Source organism: Peromyscus eremicus, chromosome 1, assembly GCF_949786415.1.
Source record: "Peromyscus eremicus chromosome 1, PerEre_H2_v1, whole genome shotgun sequence".
In the NCBI taxonomy this organism is placed as follows: domain Eukaryota; kingdom Metazoa; phylum Chordata; class Mammalia; order Rodentia; family Cricetidae; genus Peromyscus; species Peromyscus eremicus.
Window position 1 is genome coordinate 63,734,003 of NC_081416.1, and position 20,435 is coordinate 63,754,437.

General features: G+C 44.7%; 1 protein-coding gene across 1 annotated transcript in view; it reads right to left on the bottom strand.

The window, feature by feature from the left end:
* Positions 1 to 5,896: 5,896 nt before the first annotated feature.
* The window catches only part of Ppp2r2d (protein phosphatase 2 regulatory subunit Bdelta), a 37,804-nt gene continuing 23,265 nt past the window's right edge, over positions 5,897 to 20,435 (bottom strand). The window contains exons 4-9 of the mRNA XM_059265059.1: positions 19,937 to 20,102; positions 19,294 to 19,406; positions 16,762 to 16,939; positions 15,613 to 15,777; positions 13,555 to 13,816; positions 5,897 to 6,414 (exon numbers count right to left, since the gene is read on the bottom strand). Coding sequence (XP_059121042.1) covers positions 6,135 to 6,414; positions 13,555 to 13,816; positions 15,613 to 15,777; positions 16,762 to 16,939; positions 19,294 to 19,406; positions 19,937 to 20,102 — 1,164 coding nt within the window. The 3' untranslated portion in view covers positions 5,897 to 6,134. The remainder of the gene's footprint in view (positions 6,415 to 13,554; positions 13,817 to 15,612; positions 15,778 to 16,761; positions 16,940 to 19,293; positions 19,407 to 19,936; positions 20,103 to 20,435) is intronic.

Here is a 20,435-nt window from a genome sequence, read left to right on the forward strand (position 1 = left end):
CGGAACATATTCAAGAAATACACAAGAGTCAGAAGCAGGGCAAGACCTTCCTTACTCCTTTGAGGACTTCAAAGTCTATACAGTACTTTTTAAAATTTAATTAAGAAAAAAACCCATCAGCCAGGTGGTGGTGGCAGTACGTGCTTTTAATCCCAGCATGGGGTTGGGGACATAGGCAGGCTGATCTCAAGAATTTGAGGCCAGCCTGGTCTACAGAGTAAGTTCCAGGACAGCCAGGGTTACACAGAGAAATGCTGTTTCAAAAAACAAAACAAAACAAACAAACAAATAAAAAAAGGTGGAGGAGAGGGAGAAAAGAAGAAAAAAACTGAATTTTGCTGGGCATGGTTGCATATGCCTTTAATCCCAGCACGTCAGAGATGCCAGGCAGGTCTCTGTAAGTTTGAGGACAGCCAGGACTATAGAGAGACCCTGTCTCAAAAAAAAACAAAACCAAGTCAGGACTATAAAGGAAGAAAGAAAAAAAAAAATCTCTAAAACTGGGCAGTGTGGTGGCACCTGCCTGTAATCCCAGCACTTGGGATATGGAAATGGATCACAAGTTCAAGCCAGTTTGGGAAACACAGCAAGATAAAACAAGATCTGGGTCATTAGCTCAGCAGCTGACAGTGCTCACCTGGCATTTGCAAAGCCCTAGGTTTGATCCCCAGTACCACAAAGCAGGTGTGGTAACACTCTGGAGGTAGAGACAGGAGGTTCACAGTCATTCTTGGTTTACATAGTGAGTTTGAGGCTGGCCTGAGATAAAGAGATGAGTTTAAAGCATTTGTTTTGAGACAGGGTCTCTATGTAGCCCTGGCTGTCCTGGAACTCATTACATAGACAAAGCTGACCTCAAATTCATAGAGATCTGCCTGCCTCCACATCCCAGAGCGCTGGCATTAAAGATGTTCCACAATGTTCAGCCTTCCTATCCCTCTCCAACCCCGACCTTTTTGAGGCACGATTTCATTGTATATCATGCTGGTATCAAACTCACTGTGACCCTCTTGCCTCAGCCTCCCAAGTACAAGCATGCTTTACAACACCCAATTCACCTAATAATCTGAAAATAAGTACCACTGTGATGGTGGAATTTGGCCAAGACAAGTCACTGAACCTCTGCTCTATGAAAATGCTACTACCTCTCACTCTTGGCTGTGCCCGTCCCAGGGTAGCATTTGGTGTAGGGCCATTGTACAGTGCCCTCCAGCCACAAGAGCCAGGAGTCATGCTGCTCAAGCCATGGCGTGAGGTCTAAGTGGTGGACAGGATTTTGTGCCTGAGTACCTTGCACCTGAAATGTGCAAGACCCAACGTCAGACCACAAGCTTTGCAAAAATCAAAAGCTTTCAAAAGTATTTTCAAACAACTGTTTGGACACTACGAACTGGACATGCTGCCTTCAGTCACTTATCAGCTCAGGATTGCCACCAAAGTCTCATTTCACTTAATCATCGTCTCAAAACAGCCACAAAATTGAGTCCAAAAGCTTTCTTTAGAATAATGCTCCTGCACACCAAGATTTTGTTTTTCAACCTAACACTTGACTTCATGACACTTTCAGGAGTTCTAATCCCATCATTTTGATAGCTCAGGGTCCTGTCTGCTCTGGGTATATGTAGGTACTAGTTTCCATTTTTAAAATGTTAGTTTTTTTACTTGACCTGTTGTGCAGGACCACTTTGGGGAGAGAGCTCCAGACCACATTGGCTCTTCCTGAACTGGAGACATCACCCTTCTGATCATTTCCTTGTTGCTTTGCCTCAAAAAATCTTTCTGCTGGTCCTGAGTGACACATACCTCAGGAAATGCATGTGGGACTTGAGGTAGAACAAGTGATGAAATTACAGGCAGGAGCAGGCAGACCAGGTGGGAATGTCAGGTTTTTAGTTTTAGGGACATGGTCTCTTTAAGTAGTCCGGGCTGTCCTAGAACTTGCTATGTAGATGAAGCTGGCCTTGAACTGCCTGCTAGCAGCAAGTCCCTGCAAGTGCTGCTGAGTCCCTAGAAGTGCTGCGACCTGCATCATCCACGACCCACTGTCACCCCAGAATGGAATTTTGCCCTTCTCTTTAGCCATGCTGCATGCAGAGAATGACCCCTTCGCAGCACCCTTGGGTATTTTCTCTATCTGCAATGTCCAGGGATTAGCAGCTAGCCATCACATTAGCCCACACAAGAACCTTGGCTCTTTAGACTTTAAAGGGATGGTAGCTGGGACTGGGCCTAACAGCACTGGCACAGAATAATGATGCCAGGCACACAGCAGGCACCCACCGTTCCTCCACTGGGTCTCACTATGAGCGAGGCTCCCACTGCAGGCCCTCAGCTAAGGAGAGCAGGGTGTGCCATCTGACTAGAAGCCAGCTGCCACACTTAGCTCTGGACAAGAACTTTTCAGGTATGGCAAGTGGGGCAGGACCTAAGAGTAACAGCACAGAACAGTGTCAGGCACCCCCATTCCTCCACTTCAACAGCCGGGAAGGCTGTCCCAGGACCTCTGGGATAGTTTCTACTTGGCATCTGTTTTACTGCCACTGATGAATGCAACTATCAATAGCTTGTCAAATGACATGACTGATACACAACTGCATCATGAAGAACAACTTTAGAAAAATTTAATTTTTTCAAGACAGGGTTTCTGTGTAGCTCTGGCCTGGCTGGCCTGAAATTTGCTCTGTAGACCAAGCTGTCCTTGAACTCAGAGATCCGCCTGCCTCTGCCTCCCAAGCACTGGGATCAAAGGCGTGTGCTACCACTTATTGGCAGAAAAAAAAATTTTTTTAAAATTTTAAAAAAGATCTCTTACTTTCTATGTATGAGTGGTTAGCCTGAGTTTATGCACATGCATATGCATGCCTGCCTGCCTGGTACTTCCAGGGCACTGAGTCCCCTGGAACCGGGAGTTAACAGCAGGTTGTGAGCCACATGTTGGGTGCTGGGAAGTGAATCAAGGTCCTGTGCAAGAGTAGCGGGTGCTCTTAACTGCTGAGTTATTTCTTCAGCTTTTAATTAATTAAAAAAAATTGAGACAGGGTCTCACTATGTAATCCTGGCTGGCTGAACTCAGAGATCTACCAGTCTCTGCCTCCTGTGTGCTGGCATCAAAGGTGTATGCCATCATGCTTAGGTACCCCCTCCCCCAGGGTCTCATGTAGCCCAGGTTGGCTTAACTCATTTTATCAGTGGATGACTTAATACTCCTGCTCCTCCTCCAATGTATTTGAATTGTATTCCTTTAGGCAAAATGCATGTTTAAATTCAAATGTATAGGGTGCTTGTGGTGGTACATACCTTTGATCCCAGCACTATGGAGGCAGAGGCAGGAGGATTTCTGAGTTTGAGGCCAACTTGGACTAAATAGAGTTCTAGGCTAGCTAGGGATCAAGACCCTGTCTCAAAATAAAAAATTCCACATGTACGCCAAACAGTGGTGAACTCGGGAGACAGAGGCACTTAAGGATGCTGTAGTTTGATGTCAGCCCGCTCCACAGTGATGAGTTCCAGGCCAGTGCCACACAGTAAGACCTGTCTGCCCCTCCAAAACAAATCCACATGATTTTTCTTGTCTAGGTCCTCAGCCCAGAAGCACAGCAATAAAACATTTGACAGACACTTTTATTTTTTAGACAGGGTTTCTCTGTGTAGCTTTGAAGCCTGTCTTGGAACTCACTCTGTAGACCAGCCTGGCCTCGAACTCACAGAGATCCACCTGCCTCTGCCTCCCGAGTGCTGGGATCAAAGGTGTGCACCACCACTGCCCAGGCAGAAACTGCTTAAATATTCTTAAAGGGAATATTCTAGAGAAAGAAATGGTAGTAGGCATTCCAAGTTTGAATATAATAAACAAGGCCAATTTAAACTTGAAAACTGTAGGATTCTTACTTTCTTTAGGCTAGGCATGGTGACATGTACCTGGGAGACTGAAGCAGAGGGGTCTCAAGTTTGAAGCCAGCCTGGGCTGTAGCAGTTAAGAATCTTGTATGGAAACAAAACTGGCCTCCAGAAAGTGCCCATTTGTCAGAAATGAGTCCTTTTAGCCAACACTAGTAACTGCATCAAAAGCACCTGATATCCTACACTACAGCAACGCAGGGAGTCCAGTGGGGAGAGCCTGGGCTCCCTGGAAAAGACCACGCAGGCTCAGGGCTGTGAGGGACAGCTAAGCTCACAGACAAGCTGCACGCTCACCTCTACTCTGCCTCCTCTACAAGTGGACGGCATGGAAAGTTTTCTAAGTACCTCAGTGCAAATCCAGGTTAACATTAAAATGTATCAAACTTTTTGGCAGAACAGACAGCATACAGTCCTGCTATATTAGGACTGTTTTTCCTTGGGTACTGGGACTGATGCTTATAACTTGGCTTTATGTCAGACACTGTAAGCTGCCACAATCAAGATCCAGGACACCTTTTTTCCCCCTTGACAGTCTCACTATATAGTCTTGATTGTCCTGGAACTATGTAGACCAGGCTGGCCTCAAACTCATCCAGATCTGTCTGCCTCTGCCCTCCCTAGTCCTGAGATTAAAGGTGTGTGCCACTACACCTAGCTACTTTTATTCTTTGAGGCAGGGTCTCCATATGTATCCTTGGTTGGCCTGGTACTAGATATGTAGACCAGGCTGACCTGGAAAACCACAGAGATATGTCTGCTCCTGCCTCCTGCTTTTGGAATTAGGGGCATGTTCCACCAGGCCTGGCAGAGAGTGTGATGACTTTTAGGTAAAAATACTTGTAGGTTTTCAATCTTGAACTCAGTGTGAATGGGAGTGGTATTAACATTAGTTCCGTGATGGTGAGGTGTGCTGTCCAGGCACAGATCAGCAGTCATCAGCACACCTTCCTACTTAGCAGGCACAGGCCCAGCTCCCCAACCTGCAGGAGCTCATTGGTTGACTTTCGAAAACACTAAGTGCTGACAGTAGACCAGGCTGGCCTTGAACTCAGAGATCTGCCTGCCTTTAATCCCTGCGTCTGTCTCCCAAGTGCTGAGATTAAAATCATTCGTCACCATTGCCAGACCAAGTGTTGGTATTTTTACTTTTTTTTTAAACTTTTACATTTTAACTTCTCCATTTCTTTTTCTTTTTAACTTTTACATTTCTTGCCGGGAAATCTTGACCTGATTTCCAAGGTATTTTAAAATGAATCATAGGTACAGGTGGTGTCATATCCCAACTACATTTGTTGAGTTCTACTGAGATATAGTATGAAATCTAGCATGCATATAATCTTATCAATGTTTTAAAAGTATATTTTCTTCCAAATACTTTAGAAAAAAAGTACCTACACAAAAATGTAGTGACTCTGGGGGTCTACTTTAAACCAGGTGTTAATCTGTTAGCAGCAATTCTGCTCTTTCATGTAATTTTCTTTTTCAGAGGTGGACCCAATTATGGCTTCCCAAGATGAGAAACCAGGTGGCAATTTAGGATAGTTACATTTGGAATCTGTAGTTCTGTACAGACTCAACCATTCTGCCAAAGGCAAAAAGTTCTCAATTTGTTCCAAAGTACAATATTCTGAATAATTTCATTATGTGCAACTGAAACAAATAAAAAGACTGCAATGGCGTTTGGGTTTAAAAACACTTCACAGTGTGTTGTGTTTATTAAGTAGCTCCACAGAGGTGTGATGGCAGGTACAGTGGGTGAGTAAAGCTGCCTGAGCCTGCTCGGGCGTATCCACGCACCAGTGGTGATGCAATCCACTGGGGCTCCAGGGCCAGAGAGGAACGTGGGCGGTGGCCACACCATGTCCAGGTTAAGGCCCAGGGATGGATGGCAGACATAGAGGGAAGAGCTGGAGAGAGATGTGATGAGATTTTTTTTCCTCTCAGATGTTAGTTTTTTGGTCTATAAATTGGAAAGGAAGGCTCAGACTTAAATAAATACATTTGAGTAACGGCCTTTATTGAACAAAGTCCACCAATTCAGCTTCGAGTAGGTTTTCCCTTCAGCAGCAGCACTCATCTCTCCCAAGACTCCAGCTGAGACCCTTCTTCTCCTGTGTCTATGAGGGAAGTGGAGGTGCGTCACTATTCTCAATGGAGAGGACAATGCCTTTTCTTTGATAGAAAACGACTGGCTTAACTATGCAAGACAACACTTGGTCCTTCAGTCAGTTTCCTTAATTAATCTTGTCCTGGAATATATACAAGTTATTGGTGGCAGCTACAGCAATAATGCTCTCCATGGGGTGCCAGGCTGTGTGAAGGATCTTCTTATTGAAGTCCAAACTGTCCACGCTAATCTCGTCTTTCTTTCTCTTTCCCCCTGTACATACTTTCCGGGGCTTCAGGCTGGCTCGGGGTTTGCTGTTCTCTCTTGAGGCCTCCAGTGTAACATCCCTCCGAGTGTTTCTATCAAACATTCTGAAGAAGTTGTTGTAGGACCCCGTCATAATGGCACTGTTCGGGAGAGAAAAGAGGGAACACTGAGCACCCGGCAGAGCAAGAAGCATCCAGGGCAATGGCATGAAGCATGGACGCTCCACGAGCCCCAATTTCTACACTATGAGGAAAGAAACGCAGTGCAGATTCTCCAGTGAACTTCACATATTTCCATGTCCAAGTAAAAAGTCATGGGCCCATCATTTTAAATACATGCTTATGAAGGCCAGAAGAAAGTGTCAGAGCCCACGCCCACCACCCTACCCCCGAGGGTCTTCCAGGAGGTAGTGAGCTGTCAGACATGGGCTGGGAACGGAACTCCTCCAGCTCTAATTAAACTAATGAATAGAAAGGGAGGGGAGAGGAGGCAGAGGAGGTGGAGTAGAATGTAGGGAGAGCAGCGCAGGGGAAGGAAAGAGAAGAGGAAGAGGAGGAAAACTAACTCTGTCCAAGTCACTTTTAGTCTCAGCACTTGGGAGGCAGAGGCAGGCATATCTGTCAGTTTGAGGCCAAGCCTGGTCTATATAGAGGCCCAGGACACCAAGGTCTATGTAATAGAGACTCTGTCTCAACCCCCCCCCCAAACAACAACAACAACAACAACAAAAACCCCCATCTGTCTTAGTCAAGAACTGATAGTTTACCATGAGCCTTAGTGTCTCATCAACAATTTAAGTCAAAGCTGGTCATATGCCAGTCATATTTCCCAACGGAGGTTAACTCATTTATCAAACAATGTGACTAATTTAATTTCTAAGTTTCTTTCAAAGCCTGGTTCAGTGGATGGTGCACACATCTGTAATCCTACCTACCACTCAAGACAGCTGAGGCAGGAGTCAGAGTAGCAATCTGATCCATGACTTGGAAAGAGTAATTTTTTAAATTTTGGAATGTGTATTTGGTTTGCAAGTCCTTTAATTGCATATGTGCATGCAGGCTGAGGCTGACAAGTTTCTTCCTTAATTGTTCAAGTTACTTATTGAGACAGGGTTTCTCACTGAATTGGACTGCCCTGATTCTAACTAGTCTAGCTGCCCAGCTTGCCCGTGAGATTATGTGTCTGTTGTCCCAGTGGGAATTATGTTCCACTGTTGGGATTGATTACAAGCAGGTGCCATACAGGGAGGATTTTGTTTTGTGTTATAGAGATAAGATTTCATGTAGCTCATGCTGGCCTCAAACTTGCTATGTAGCGGAGGATGACCACAAACTCCTGATTTTCCTGTAGGTGCAAGGAATACAGCTGTGTGCCAACACGCCTACTTATACAGTGAGTAGAGGCAAGCTTAGTCTACACAATACATAATACTATTAAAAAAAAAATAACAACAACAAAAAAAACCCTACACTCCACACTGCCCTCTGACTTCCCTGGCAAGTGAAGACCAACCAACCATGTCTTGTCCTCTCCTTGGAAAACCTCAAGCTCTCCTACTCCAGGATTTCTTTGTGTAGATTTGAAGCCTGTCCTGGAACTTGCTCTGTAAACCAGGCTGGCCTCAAACTCACAGATATACTCCTGCTTTAAAGGCATGCGCACCGCTGCCACCACCCAGCAGGAAGAAGTATCTTCTCATCAGCATGGGTGTGAAACAATAACCAGCAGGTGTCCTTTATGAGGACAGACAGTGCCTGCACTAAGATAGGCATCTCCTGACCTTCCCAGCACCTGAGGGCAGCAAGAGAATCATGGTAGCAAATGTCAGGTCTGCCCCTGCCCAGGGACCAAAACAAAGCAGATGGAGCAGAGCAAGGCAGTGCTTCACAGCAGCAGGGTACCAGGCACCCACAGCGACTCTACCAAAGACTACACTCCATTTCATTGGGACCCATCGAGAAGCTTCTGGGCAAGCAGATGGAGGAGAGACCCCAGGAATGAATGGACTGAGCAAACATCACTAGAACTTTGCATAGTCTTGGGGATGTGTCATCTCTGAGATAGTTAAATTCTACTCTCTGGAAAGATACCTCCCACCGTTCCCAGAAAGACAATTTCTCCTCAAAGCAAATGGATGTAACTTCCATGCAGATGTATTTTGAATAGTTACAGATCTTTTTTTGTTGCTGGGATTCCAATTTTAGGACCTCTCCATATTCAGCAGGTGCTTTACCACTTAGCTATACCCTCAGTCCTGTTCATAATTCTGTGATCCAGGCCAGTCTGTTCACTGATGCCCAGTGCCTTTTATTATTACACATAGGTAATTTAGCTGTGTGTTCTCCAGAGGCCACTAAGCAGGCTGGTTGATAACATTTTCTTGTCTTTATATGCAAAATTCTTCCAGCACACTGCTGTTACCTGAGTACTACAGGAGGCAGGGCAATACCATTGGCCATCATTCCCACTTGTGGTCTTTATTCTTCTAAAGCAAACTAGTAGTCAGTATGAACATTTATCTCCATGGCTACTATTTTTTATATGTATATGTGCACTTGTGTGTTGGTACATGTGCATGCACATGAACCTGGAGGTCTTTGGTTGATCTCATGTCTCTTTCTCAGTCACTTCATTAAAAATAAAAATTATTTCCTGTGGGTGCTTGTTTTGCATGTGAGTACATCTGTACACCAATTGTGTGCCTAGTGCCCCTAGAGACCGGAGGAGGGTTTCATTTCAGATCTCCCTAGAACTGAAGTTACAGTGAGCTACCATGTGGTGCTGGAACTGAACCTGGGTCCTCTGGGGGAAAAAAAGATAGTGTTTTTAATTGCTGTGTTATTTCTCCAGCCCCACCATCTTACTATCTTCAGACAGGGTCACTGAATCCCAGATGCTGGAGCATCTGGGAAGCCAATGAATTTTAGTTATGTTCCCAGTGCTGGGAATCTAGCTGTGCACTGTCATAGTTAGCTTTTAGGTGGTGCTGTGGATCCAAACTCGGATTCTCATGCTTGCATGGAAAGCACTTTACTAACTGAGCTACCGCCACAACAATGATTTTTTTTTTTTTTTGGTTGAGACAGGGTCTGTGTAGCCCAGGCTACTCTTGAACTCACAAAAACCTTCCTGCCTCTGCCTCCTCAATGCTGGGACTGAAGAGGTGTACCACTATTCTTGGCTGGCTCTCCTTTTTATTTTTAAAGTATTTTATTATTTTATATGTGTGTGTGCATCACACACATGCAGATGCCTGTAGAGAGGGAATTGGATTCCCAAGTACTTGAGTTTCAAGTGATTTTAAGCTGCCAAGTGGGTGCTGGGAACTGAACTAGTCTTCTGCAAGAGCTGTGAATGCTCTTAACCACTGAGCTATCTCTCTAGCCTTGTGGCTATTTTAATGCAGTTAAATTCTGTCATGTTTTTCCTCCAGACCTGGGCTTCTGAGGCCTTGTTTCAGAAGCTCTTCCATCTCCAGACCCTGCATATGTGCTCTCCTGAATCTTCTCCCAGTCTTTAAACACTCAGGCCTTCTTTACTGGGGAGGACTCTGGCTTTTGCCTACCCAGGACAAGTTAATACCGTTTCATCCATAGGGTCACAAGGCATCAACTTTACTTACAACTGGCATCCATGATGCTCACCTAGATCTCTGTCCTGCTGAAGGACATCCTGTGATGATTTTCTTCAGCTCTTACTCCAAAACTTTCACTAAGTGTACAATGGTTTTCTAACTCCTGAAGTCAGTTAGTTCTGTAGGAACAGAAAGTGAGTCTGGCTTTGTTGGTTTTCTTGCTTCCTCTTGCCATGCGTGATCTCTTTCTCTCTCTGACATCTGTCATGTGATGCTCATTAGAGATTGAACAGATCAAACTATCTCATCTAGGACTTTCAGTCTCTAAACTTGTGGGCCAAACCAGAGGCTAAGCAAACCTTTTCTTTATGAAATCACCAGGCTCTTGAATTCTGATGTCACACAGAACAGAGTTAGGCAGCTTCTGTGGAGAAGTATGTTTTCAGCCTCAACATCCACTCTGCATAGTGTGTGTTTTTTTTAAGGCCACTTTTAATTAAGTCTTTTTTAAAAAATACTTTTTTTAACTTTATTTTATGTGCATTGGTAGGAGGGTGTCAGATCCCCTGGAACTGGAGTTAGAGACAGTTGTGAGGTGCCATGTGGGCACTGGGAATTGAACCCGGGTCCTCTGGAAGAACAGCCAGTGCTCTTAACCACTGAACCATCTCTCCAGCCCCATCAGACCACCTTTAACATCCATTTCTGGTGTCCTGTAATTTCATTATGATGTGGACAGGTTACCTTTGCACTTATTTTGCTGTGGAGTTCTGTGCTTCCTGGATGAGCTGCTGAAAACCTCTGGACATTACTATTTTAAAATTAGGATGTACTAATCATATAGCGGGAGATTTATTATCAGTCTAATACTAGCTCCTTCAACAGTCCTAAAGTTTTGGAGACTCCTCTCCAGTTGGCTGTATGGCACATCGTATCTTCTTTGCACTTTATATTGTTTCCTTTTAAAATTTTAAAAATTATTTTATGTGTTGGGGTGTTTTGCTTGCATGTATGTATATGTACCATATGAGTGCCTATGGCCCAAGAAGGCCAGAAGGTGGTCTTTTATCTCCTGGAAGTAGAGTTACAGACAGTTGTGAGCTGGCTGGGAATTGAACTGAGGTCCTCTGGAAGAGCAGTTAGTGCTCTTAACCACCTAGCCATTTCTACAGCCTCAGTACATTGTTGTCATCATTTTAAGGACAGGGTCTCAATATGTAGCCCAGGCCTCAGCTTCCCAGTGTTGGTGTTACAAGGACATGCCACTATGCTTCCATATTTTTTTCTTTTTTTTAAAAAATAATTTATTTAACTTTATTTAATGTGCATTGGTATGAAGATGTCAGATCCCAGGAAACTGGAGTTACAGACAGTTGTTAGCTGCCATGTGGGTGACTGGGAATTGAACCTGGGTCCTCTGGAAGAGCAGCCAGTGCTCTTAACCGCTGAGCCATCTCTCCAGCCCTGCTCCATATTTCTTAACTGTCATATTTCCCAGCTCTTTGGGCTCTGGAGTTGTATTATGGGTAACTTCTGATCTTCCTTGTAGTTGATCAATCTTTAGTTAGACTGGGCTCTGCTGTATCTTTCATTTCTAGAAGTTGTTTGTGCTAGAATTCTCCTAGAACATTTTAATAGTCTTTTGGTTCTTTGTTCATCTTTTTGGTTCTGCCTTTCATCTGCACCTACTTCAGATACTCTTACTTTATAATCTGTAACTTAGACTTACTACATTTGAATTCTTAGGCGTTATGCCAAGTGTGGTAGTGGACACCTCTAATTCCATAACTCAGAGGCTGAGGTAAAAGGATTGTGAGTTCAAGGCCTTCCAAGCTACAAAGAACCTGTGCCAAAAAGAAAAAAAGGGCCGAGGACGTAGTCATGTAATTTTGTTGGCAGAGTGTTTGCCTAGAATGCATGAAACCCTGGGCTGGATTCCTAGTACCACATAACTTGGGCAAAGAAACACATCTATAATCCTAGCACATGGGAGGTGAAGGCAGGAGGATCAAGAGTTCAAAGCCATCCTCAACTAAATCTTGAGTTTGAGGCGAGCCTGGGATATATCAGACTCTGTCAATCAAAGTAAAAACAAACAATAAGAAGAAGATTCCTAGAAACTCTATTGTTTCTGTTGCCTGTGACAGCATTTTCCTGAATACACTTGATAAATTTTCCCTGTGAGCTTAACTGATTTCATACCAGAAGAGTCCTGAGAGCTGGGGTGGGGTGGGGTGGAAGAACACAACACACACTGTGAAGCAGCCTTGCATGCTTTTCATTGAGTTTTAAAATATTCATGAATGCTTTCTACATTCATGAACCTCAAGGAAGAGGGTATGAAATAGAGTCTGCATGCTGTAAAAACAGTAACCAACCCACTTATCCTCCAGCTCAGGCTAAGTTGGCTGCAATGCCAGACTCAGTGCCTCAAGGTTTATGGCAGGCCCACAAGTCACTTTGGGAGCCATGCCAGCATGAAGCTCATGCTGCTCGCTCCAGCCTGATGACTGCAGTGCTTGGACTCTGAATGTCTAAACTGGCATGCTAGTTAATCTGTGAGCAGTCCAAGAAAAGATTTGCCAAGGATGCTCAGCTCTGCCCCTGGGCAAGCATTTAGCTCTTCAGTGTGAGGTAGGTCTCCCATAACACACAGGTAGAACAGATCTCAAAGTTTTGCAAGGGTACAAAATAGAGACACATTGTAGGGATGAACATTTGGGGCTGAGGCAGCAATTCTAGTGTGTGAGCTCAACTATTACTTAATGAAGTACTTGTACTGTAGCTAATGTTTTCAGGTATTTAGAGATCACTTTGAGACAGGGTCTTGCTGTATAGCCCAAGCTAGCCTTGAACTGGTAGTGTTCCTGCCTTAGCACCAAATGCTGTGATTCAGACTGTGTGCCACTACATCCCAGCCATTTATGTTGAAGGCTATTTCAGTGTCTAGTCACTTAAATTCTCAACAGAAATTCTATAAAATGATGATCTAAGAGAATCTAATTACATCATTTGAGACATGACTTCTTTTGGGATGATTTCAAAGACCTCTCAGCAGCACTAAAAACAGTTTGATCTGTACAGAATGTGTATGAGATAAATGATGCAGCCTAAGACTGCACTGAGGCAGCATGCCCCAGCAGTATATAGGAGGGCTGTAGCCTTTTTTTTTTCCTTCAAAGATTTTATTATGTATACAGTGTTCTGTCCGCATGTATGACTGCAGGCCAGAAGAGGGCACCAGATCTCATTATAGATGGTTGTGAGGCCACCATGTGGTAACTGGGAATTGGAACTCAGGACCTCTGGAAGAACAATCTCTTAACCTCTGAGCCCTCTCTCCAGCCCCAGTAGTAGCTTGTTTCTTAAACCCCTCTAAACAGAGGCAAACTGCATGGTAGCCTTTTGGACTAATAGATGACTTCTGCTTCCTTCCTTCCTTCCACTTATCTGTGTAATCATTCACTGAGCACTCTACAACTATCGTGAACCATGGTGCACTGTTGGTGAGGAAAGGTCTGCTCAAATGACTGTTTTTTTCTGAGATAGATCACAGAACAAATAAAGAGAGAACACAAACCCATCAGCATCCTGCAACTGACTAAGATGCCCTTCCTGGTAGCACTCAGTCTCAGGGGCTTGCTAGAGATCCTGAAAAGAACTAGCACTTTTGGATGCCAGCATGGTATGACACCAGCAGCCTCACCTGTCTGAACCATTCCAGCAGCATTCGAACTTGTCAAAGATGCAGTCATTCTCATACAAGGAGCAGAGCTTGCTTCGTAGGTACTCATGTACCTGGTGGGTCTCCACAGGCCTGCCCTCCATGTTGAGGTCCCATACCTTCACCGACAGATAGTCTCTGGTCATCATGTACCGACCACTGTGGCTGAACTTGACGTCAGATATAGACGAGATAATTTCTGAGAAAAAGGATCTACTGCTGGGGTCTTCTGGCTCTTCAAAAACTGAAAGACAAAGGGAGCACTTTTAGCTCCTGTGCTACATCAGAAGACTACCATCCTAAAGTCAGCAGGGGCTTCTCAGAGATCCTGGAGGACTCAGTGTCATCCTCACTCCCTTAGCTTTCTGATGGTCATTCATCTACCATCAGTGCCCACAGCAAGGTACAGGCCTTCAAATTCATGCATACCTAGACCATAGTCCTGTGGGGACCCAGCACCTTAGTATGCATGGGAACACAACTGCAACTGTTTGAACCCTCAAGGCACTGGGCCGGGGACATGATGTGCTGCCCCTCTGACTACACCACAGGAATATATGTAGCACACAAACACAGTGCTCTGGGCCCCTTGAAAGAGCCTGTTATATGGAGGGCATGGAGCTTGCAGGACTGAGTGTCCCTTAACTTAAGCCAACATCATGGCTAGCTACACAATGGGACTACTGGACAGTCCAGATAGCAAAGGAGTTTGTCTACTGCAGTGAGTGGCTTGTTCCACCATGATCTGAATGGAAGAGTATCATCGCTTCCTCCGTACAAGGAGCTTTGTCTGCAGCAGCTTGACAGTTCCCTGCACCTGGCATCCATAGCAGAGGGAGGTCTTCTACCCAAGCTACTGGATCTCCCAGCACACAGCCATGCCCATGCCATATCATGCTTCATGTTGGGAGATACATTTCCTTTACTTGAAGCTTCTCCAGTTTCCTCCATTCTTCTCTGTGTAGGAGTTTGTGATGTTTGCTGGCTCTGCGTGGGACACACAGACTGGAAGCCAGCTAGTGCCAACACTAAGCATTTACTCAATTAACCTAGTGCTGACAAGGCCAACTCTTCTTGGAACCTAAAGTTGTTCACCGAGGGAACATCGTCTGAAGACCCAAGCTACACATACTGGCAGCACTTCACTGCAGAACTGTAATGGGAACAGCATTCTATGATACACTTCGGCCTTAGGAGAAGCATTTCCCAATGGACACACTTTGTCAAGCACCCCTGGTACTGCACACACTTCACGGTGCCACACTCCAGAGTAGCTGAGCAAGAGTTGCTTCCCTGTTTGCAAAAGTGCTCCAGTATGAGAGTGGGAAACTCTATTGGACAGTTACACATGGTGGTTTTCTGAGATGGTGTACGAGAACAACACAGACCATGGTATGCTTTAAAGTTGGGTCTTACAAAAATCCCCTTGGAACTGTAGAGTTTTTGTTGTTGTTAGGACAGGGTCTTACTATGTAACCCTGGCTGAACTCACTATATAGACAGTTTGCCTGCCTCTGCCTCTAGAGCACCTTTACTTGAAGCTTCTCCAAAAGGGCATGGCTTTCTTTTTGCTATAAAGCTGGAGTACAGGCAGTTGTAAGCCACTTGAAATGGGCAGTGGAAACCAAACTCAGGTCCTCTCTAAGAGCAGTACATACCTTAACAGGTGAGCCATCTCTCCAACCCTCCATCCCTACCCTCTTGTTAAGATGAAGTCTCTTCCTAGCCCTCAGGCATACAGCATTGTATCTCCTGGGTCAGTTTCTTAAGGCTACAGATAACAGAAGTGGAATGCACTCTTGATGACTATGGCCCAGGTCCTGCCACACAAAAGAGGCCATGATGATGGTACTCCCCTGGATGGACCCAGGTCAGGGGGAACTCAGGGAAGATGCCAAGCTGAGTCAGGGCAGAGGAAAGCTGCTGGAGCAACTCTTTATGAGCATGCTCCAGGTCTGCAGTCTCCAGGTCTGCATGGAAGATGTCCACCAGTGCAAACAGCTAGTTTCTGGAAAACAAGGGTATTCCTAGGAGACTTACACTTGGCATGCCTGTCACACAGGGCAGAGGAACGCATGTCACACAGCCTGATGGTCCCCTTGCTACTGCTGTAGACGAACACGTTGCACTGGTGTGGGTGGAACTCAGCGGCAGTGATGACTTCTGTCAGCTCCTCCATGTTAGCTGGCTTGATGTCCACAATGTCTGGAGTGCGATGTTAAGGCATACTTGGCCATCCAAGGGAAATTTGACAGACAACTGTGCAGTGAAGCTTAAGGGAAGAGCTGCAGGAGACTGCCACAGAGGAGCCCATAGCAAGGGGCTTTAGGTGGACGCAGGACAGTGCCTGACTATGACAGAGCACATGGAATGACACCTATAAAGGCAAGCAGTGCCATCTACACATATTTCTATCTATAACTAATATAAAACATTATCAAATTACAAATGATTTTGCTTTCCTAATTATTTGACTTTAAGAGCTTGCTTAGGGTTGCCAGAGCAATACAAACACAGCAGAAGTCAATCATGACGATCAGCCAATGGAAATTAAGAAAAACAAAATGCAATGTATGAGTCTATATTGTATCACTGGATGCCACAATTAAGAGACAGGAACCCAGAGGGACTAGGGACAGTATGAGCCTCAAGCTGCCCAGTCAGTGTCACGCTGCTGAAGAGAGGAGACCCAGAGTCTGATGACACCCTCAAGTTAAGGAGATGGAAAGCTGATTGAGTTACAGGGTAAAGCATCAGAGAAGCAGCTGGGAGTCAAGGCTCTGACACCTCACAGAAACTGTGTGTGATGAGACAGCAAGGCAGCCTGGGGCAAGAATAAGTACTGTGACCTCTATGGTGACAAGAACTACAGTGCTTAGAGCTCTGACAAACCCCTGATGGCAGAGCAGTCAGGCAGGACATGAATGGTTCACTTGAGTGCAAGGAGTGGGAGGCAGATGACAGTAGCAGAGAGGCAAGGCAGAGGCTGATCCAAGGAGACTGAAAGTTTCTCACATGAACATTCAGGCAGAGATATGTATCTTTAGGAATACCCAGTCACAAAGACCTACTCTAGAACATACTACATTCAAAAGGTCAGTGTCTGAGGGACCAGGATATAGCTGCCCATGAGAAGTAACTGCACAATAATGATCGAAACAAGAAAAGGCAGTACCTGGTAAAGGATACTGAAGCTTCTATCTGTGATTTCTAAATGCCAAAGGTTAATTCTCAGATCATCTGCAGAGAGATATGTTTCATGATCACTATTTACTGAAATGGAATTAATGTGATATGTATGAGCATTTGCAAAAATTCGTCGTGGACTTGCTTCTACCATAAGGTCCATGGGCTTCAATATTGGAACCTAAAAATGGAATGGAGAAAGGAATTCAAAACAAAGGTCACAACAGCATAGCACATGGTATTTAGACAAGAAAAGGGATAAACAGAGGTTTACTATAGCTGTGCAACACCTCAAACCGGGAGAGCTGCTACAGAGTATAAAGTGGAAAGCTATCTGTTCACAACTATTCCTCCTTGTTCCCATTATAGAGGTAAAATGGCCCTGTTGGAAACAGGAAGGTAAACTGCCTTAATCAATGTTCTCCAGGTCACCAAGACTCTTGGCAGTTCTCTGGTGACCAGAGCTGAGTCCTGAGACAGCAACACCTTGTCTTTATAGCCGAGTGCACAATCTCTGCTCTCATAGCACTGGCAGTCTGCTTCACAGTGTCAACTCATAGGCCATAGAGGTGGGGTGTATGCATGTGTAGGAATCAATACAGCATGCACGAGGTCCTCTGGGCTGAGAAGGCTCTACCTCCTGATGTAGGGCTCGCTACAGTCTGAATCCTTCATGTAAAGGTCTCAGTGCCACGGTCCCAGAGGCTTCTGGGGTATAAGCTGCTAGGTGCAAAAGGAGAGACAGGGAGAAAGATGGCCTGGCCAGAGCACTTGTGCCCAACACAGGCTTAAGAGTTAGTCTAAAGGAGCAGCACCACATGAGAGAAGAAAAAAAGGCTTCTATCTCTCTCTCATCCAGGGAAGGGAAGCCTAAGGTTCCAGTAAAGGTCAAATGCTAGAGTCATTTTTATTGCTGTAACTAGACACCAAGAAACTTGAAAGCTTAGAAGAACCTCTCAATTGAGTCTTCCCTGTCCAAATCTATAAAAGTGAGCCTGCCTAGGCAAATGTGTAGTGATGCTATTCTCATTTTAGCCTAGGTCGGTGCTGGCCATACCCCGGGGTTCCCTAGAACAGAAATGACAGTTCTGTAATGTGCAGTGCTAAGACACACACTGCCATGATCCTCTACTGTTTCCAGCTAACCAAAGCAGCAGCAACCGCAATCCTAATTGAAAGGGCTCTTTTAACCACAGTTAAAATAACTAAAATAACAGGGGAAAAAAATGCTTCAAAGACTAATGTCTCCAGCTCTTGCTCAGGCCAGATGGTTCACTCTGAGCTCCGAGAAGCAGAAACTCCAATACAGACCTAAGAATATCACAGAACTGCCGGCCAATGATTCTGTCCTCACACTGTGCCAATGCAATATCACCTCTCTCATATGGTTCACTTTGGCCACCAATCTGACAGGTTTTATTCAGGTTAATTCTGTCAAAGAGGCCTGAAATAAAATCACACTGGACCTGGTAGGACCTGAGTTTTCCCAATAAGCACATGAGCTTACAGGCTATGCAGAGGTCTGAATGAGAGGATCTCAGTGTTCGTGAAGGGCTGTGTGCACAAGTGGGGTGGAGCTGGGCAGGGGAGGTAAGGCCAGAGCAGGAGGTTTCAGAGAACTTGGCAGCAGCACCGTACACCATGGGATATTTAAAACAAAATGTATCCACACTAAGTCAGACAGGCAAACACAGCACACTATGCCAAAACTGACCAACGGTATGGAAGAGGGCATCTGAGTTCCTAGGACTTAGACCTGAACAAACAGTATCTCTTTTCTTGGCCTGGTATCAGGCTAACTGTTAGAAGAGGAAAACTGTCCTGGATAATCAGCCCAGCTCTGCCCACCATCTTTGTGCAGGGACAGACCTCATGGGACTGTCACCACTCTCTGGCTTTCTCAAGCATGTGGGACATCAGAGACTACATACACTCCAGCTGCTGAGCCTGAGGCATCCTATTAGGAAAAAAGGCTGCCACACATCAGCAGCACTGGAGACAGCCACTTTCAACCAACGAAGTCTTAAACCTCACTGAAGCACCTGCAATCCACCCATTTCCAAAACATAGCTGTGCTCTGCTCCTTCCCAGGTGCCACTGCTTGCACTGAGCCCACCATTAAAAGTATCAATGATCAGGTCCAAGAGGGGAAGAATTAAAATAAAAAAAAACCTACTAGTGTCCCACAGTTAGCTCAGAGGAAATTTCACCAGCTCCACTGGTAATGTCTTGCTAGTTCATTGGTCATCCTACCTACATTGTTACTCCACCAGCAAGTACTCTGGATTCTACCACAGAAGCTCTGCCAGGAAACCAAACATGAGCTTTTCCCTCAGCACCACCATATTTCTCTAGAAGGTGTCCTTGGTGACACTGACGAATGCCATTTTCAACAAGTACACAGCAAGGAGGGCCACTACTATCATTACAGATGAGCCAGGAAGGTAGAGCCTGCTATACTTCAGCAGCTGATCGAACTGTTTTGGATTAATTTCTGAAAAGTGCTGGAAAGGTTAAAGAAAATACAGCATATACCCGTAGTGCCGTAATTCTAAATGGGTCTCGAAGTCGTCCATCTTCATCTTTCAAGTTATAACCTTCTGCTCTTTTATCCCGTTCACTTATTTTCCATAATTTAATAGTTTTATCTGAAAATAAAAACCTTATTCTTCATATTAAAAGAAAAACCACCAATAACATGTATCACTATTATTTGGCTGTTCTAGGACATTTTCACCTGCCTAAGCTGGTGTCTAAGCTTGGCAGACTGGGGAGGTGGCTCACTGGTTAAGAGCGGTTCCTTAGCAAGCATGAGACTCCAGGTTCAAATCCCTAGCCATGTCCCTCTAACCCCAGCACTGTTTGGGGTTACTCAAAGAAATGATGGGAGAGTGATAGTGCAGGACATCTAATGGCCTCCAGAAGCATGTGTACATAAGCATTCACCACATATGTGCACATACATCATACATACAAAAACTAAGTAAAGATGTAGACAAATATACAAATACTTCTTTTTGCAGAGTTTGAATTTCCTAGCTATTTTTTTCACCTTAGCTGACAATTCACTCTCTCAAAAGTTTAAAGCAGAGACAACCTCTAGAATTATCTGAAATAAGAATCCATCCACACTAAAATTAAAAATAAATTAAATCAAACAGGCTTTTACAATTCTCACCATTTGTAGAGAGTAGAAAATGAGCAGCATTCTGTTGCGGTAACCACCTGATTTTATTAATTTTTTCTTCAATTTCTAGACTTTTCAAATAGTCAAACTCTGGCTCATGACTCTGAAAGGTACTGTAAACATTGTACTCTCCCCTAGAGTGACCGCGGCCTTTATTCTGCAAGGAAACATGACAGCTTCTTTAATGAACACAGCACAATGCAGATACATCTTTACTACTATCAACATGAGCATTAAATGATCACACATATTTTCAAGTTAATAAAGGTCTTGGTTCAAAACCTCTGAGGAAGCTTACATTAATGCACTTGGAAGAAAACACAGAACACTGCAGGCCTTTCACTGCACATCTAGGTATTCTCTGCAGTGGACAAGCAGCTTTGTGGGGACATGATTAAGTTTGTTTGTAGATGTGCTCCCCTCCTCCACCTTTCTCTTTCTTTGTAACTGTTAAACTGGCCCCAGGTCCTTTAAGTTTACAATGTAGCCA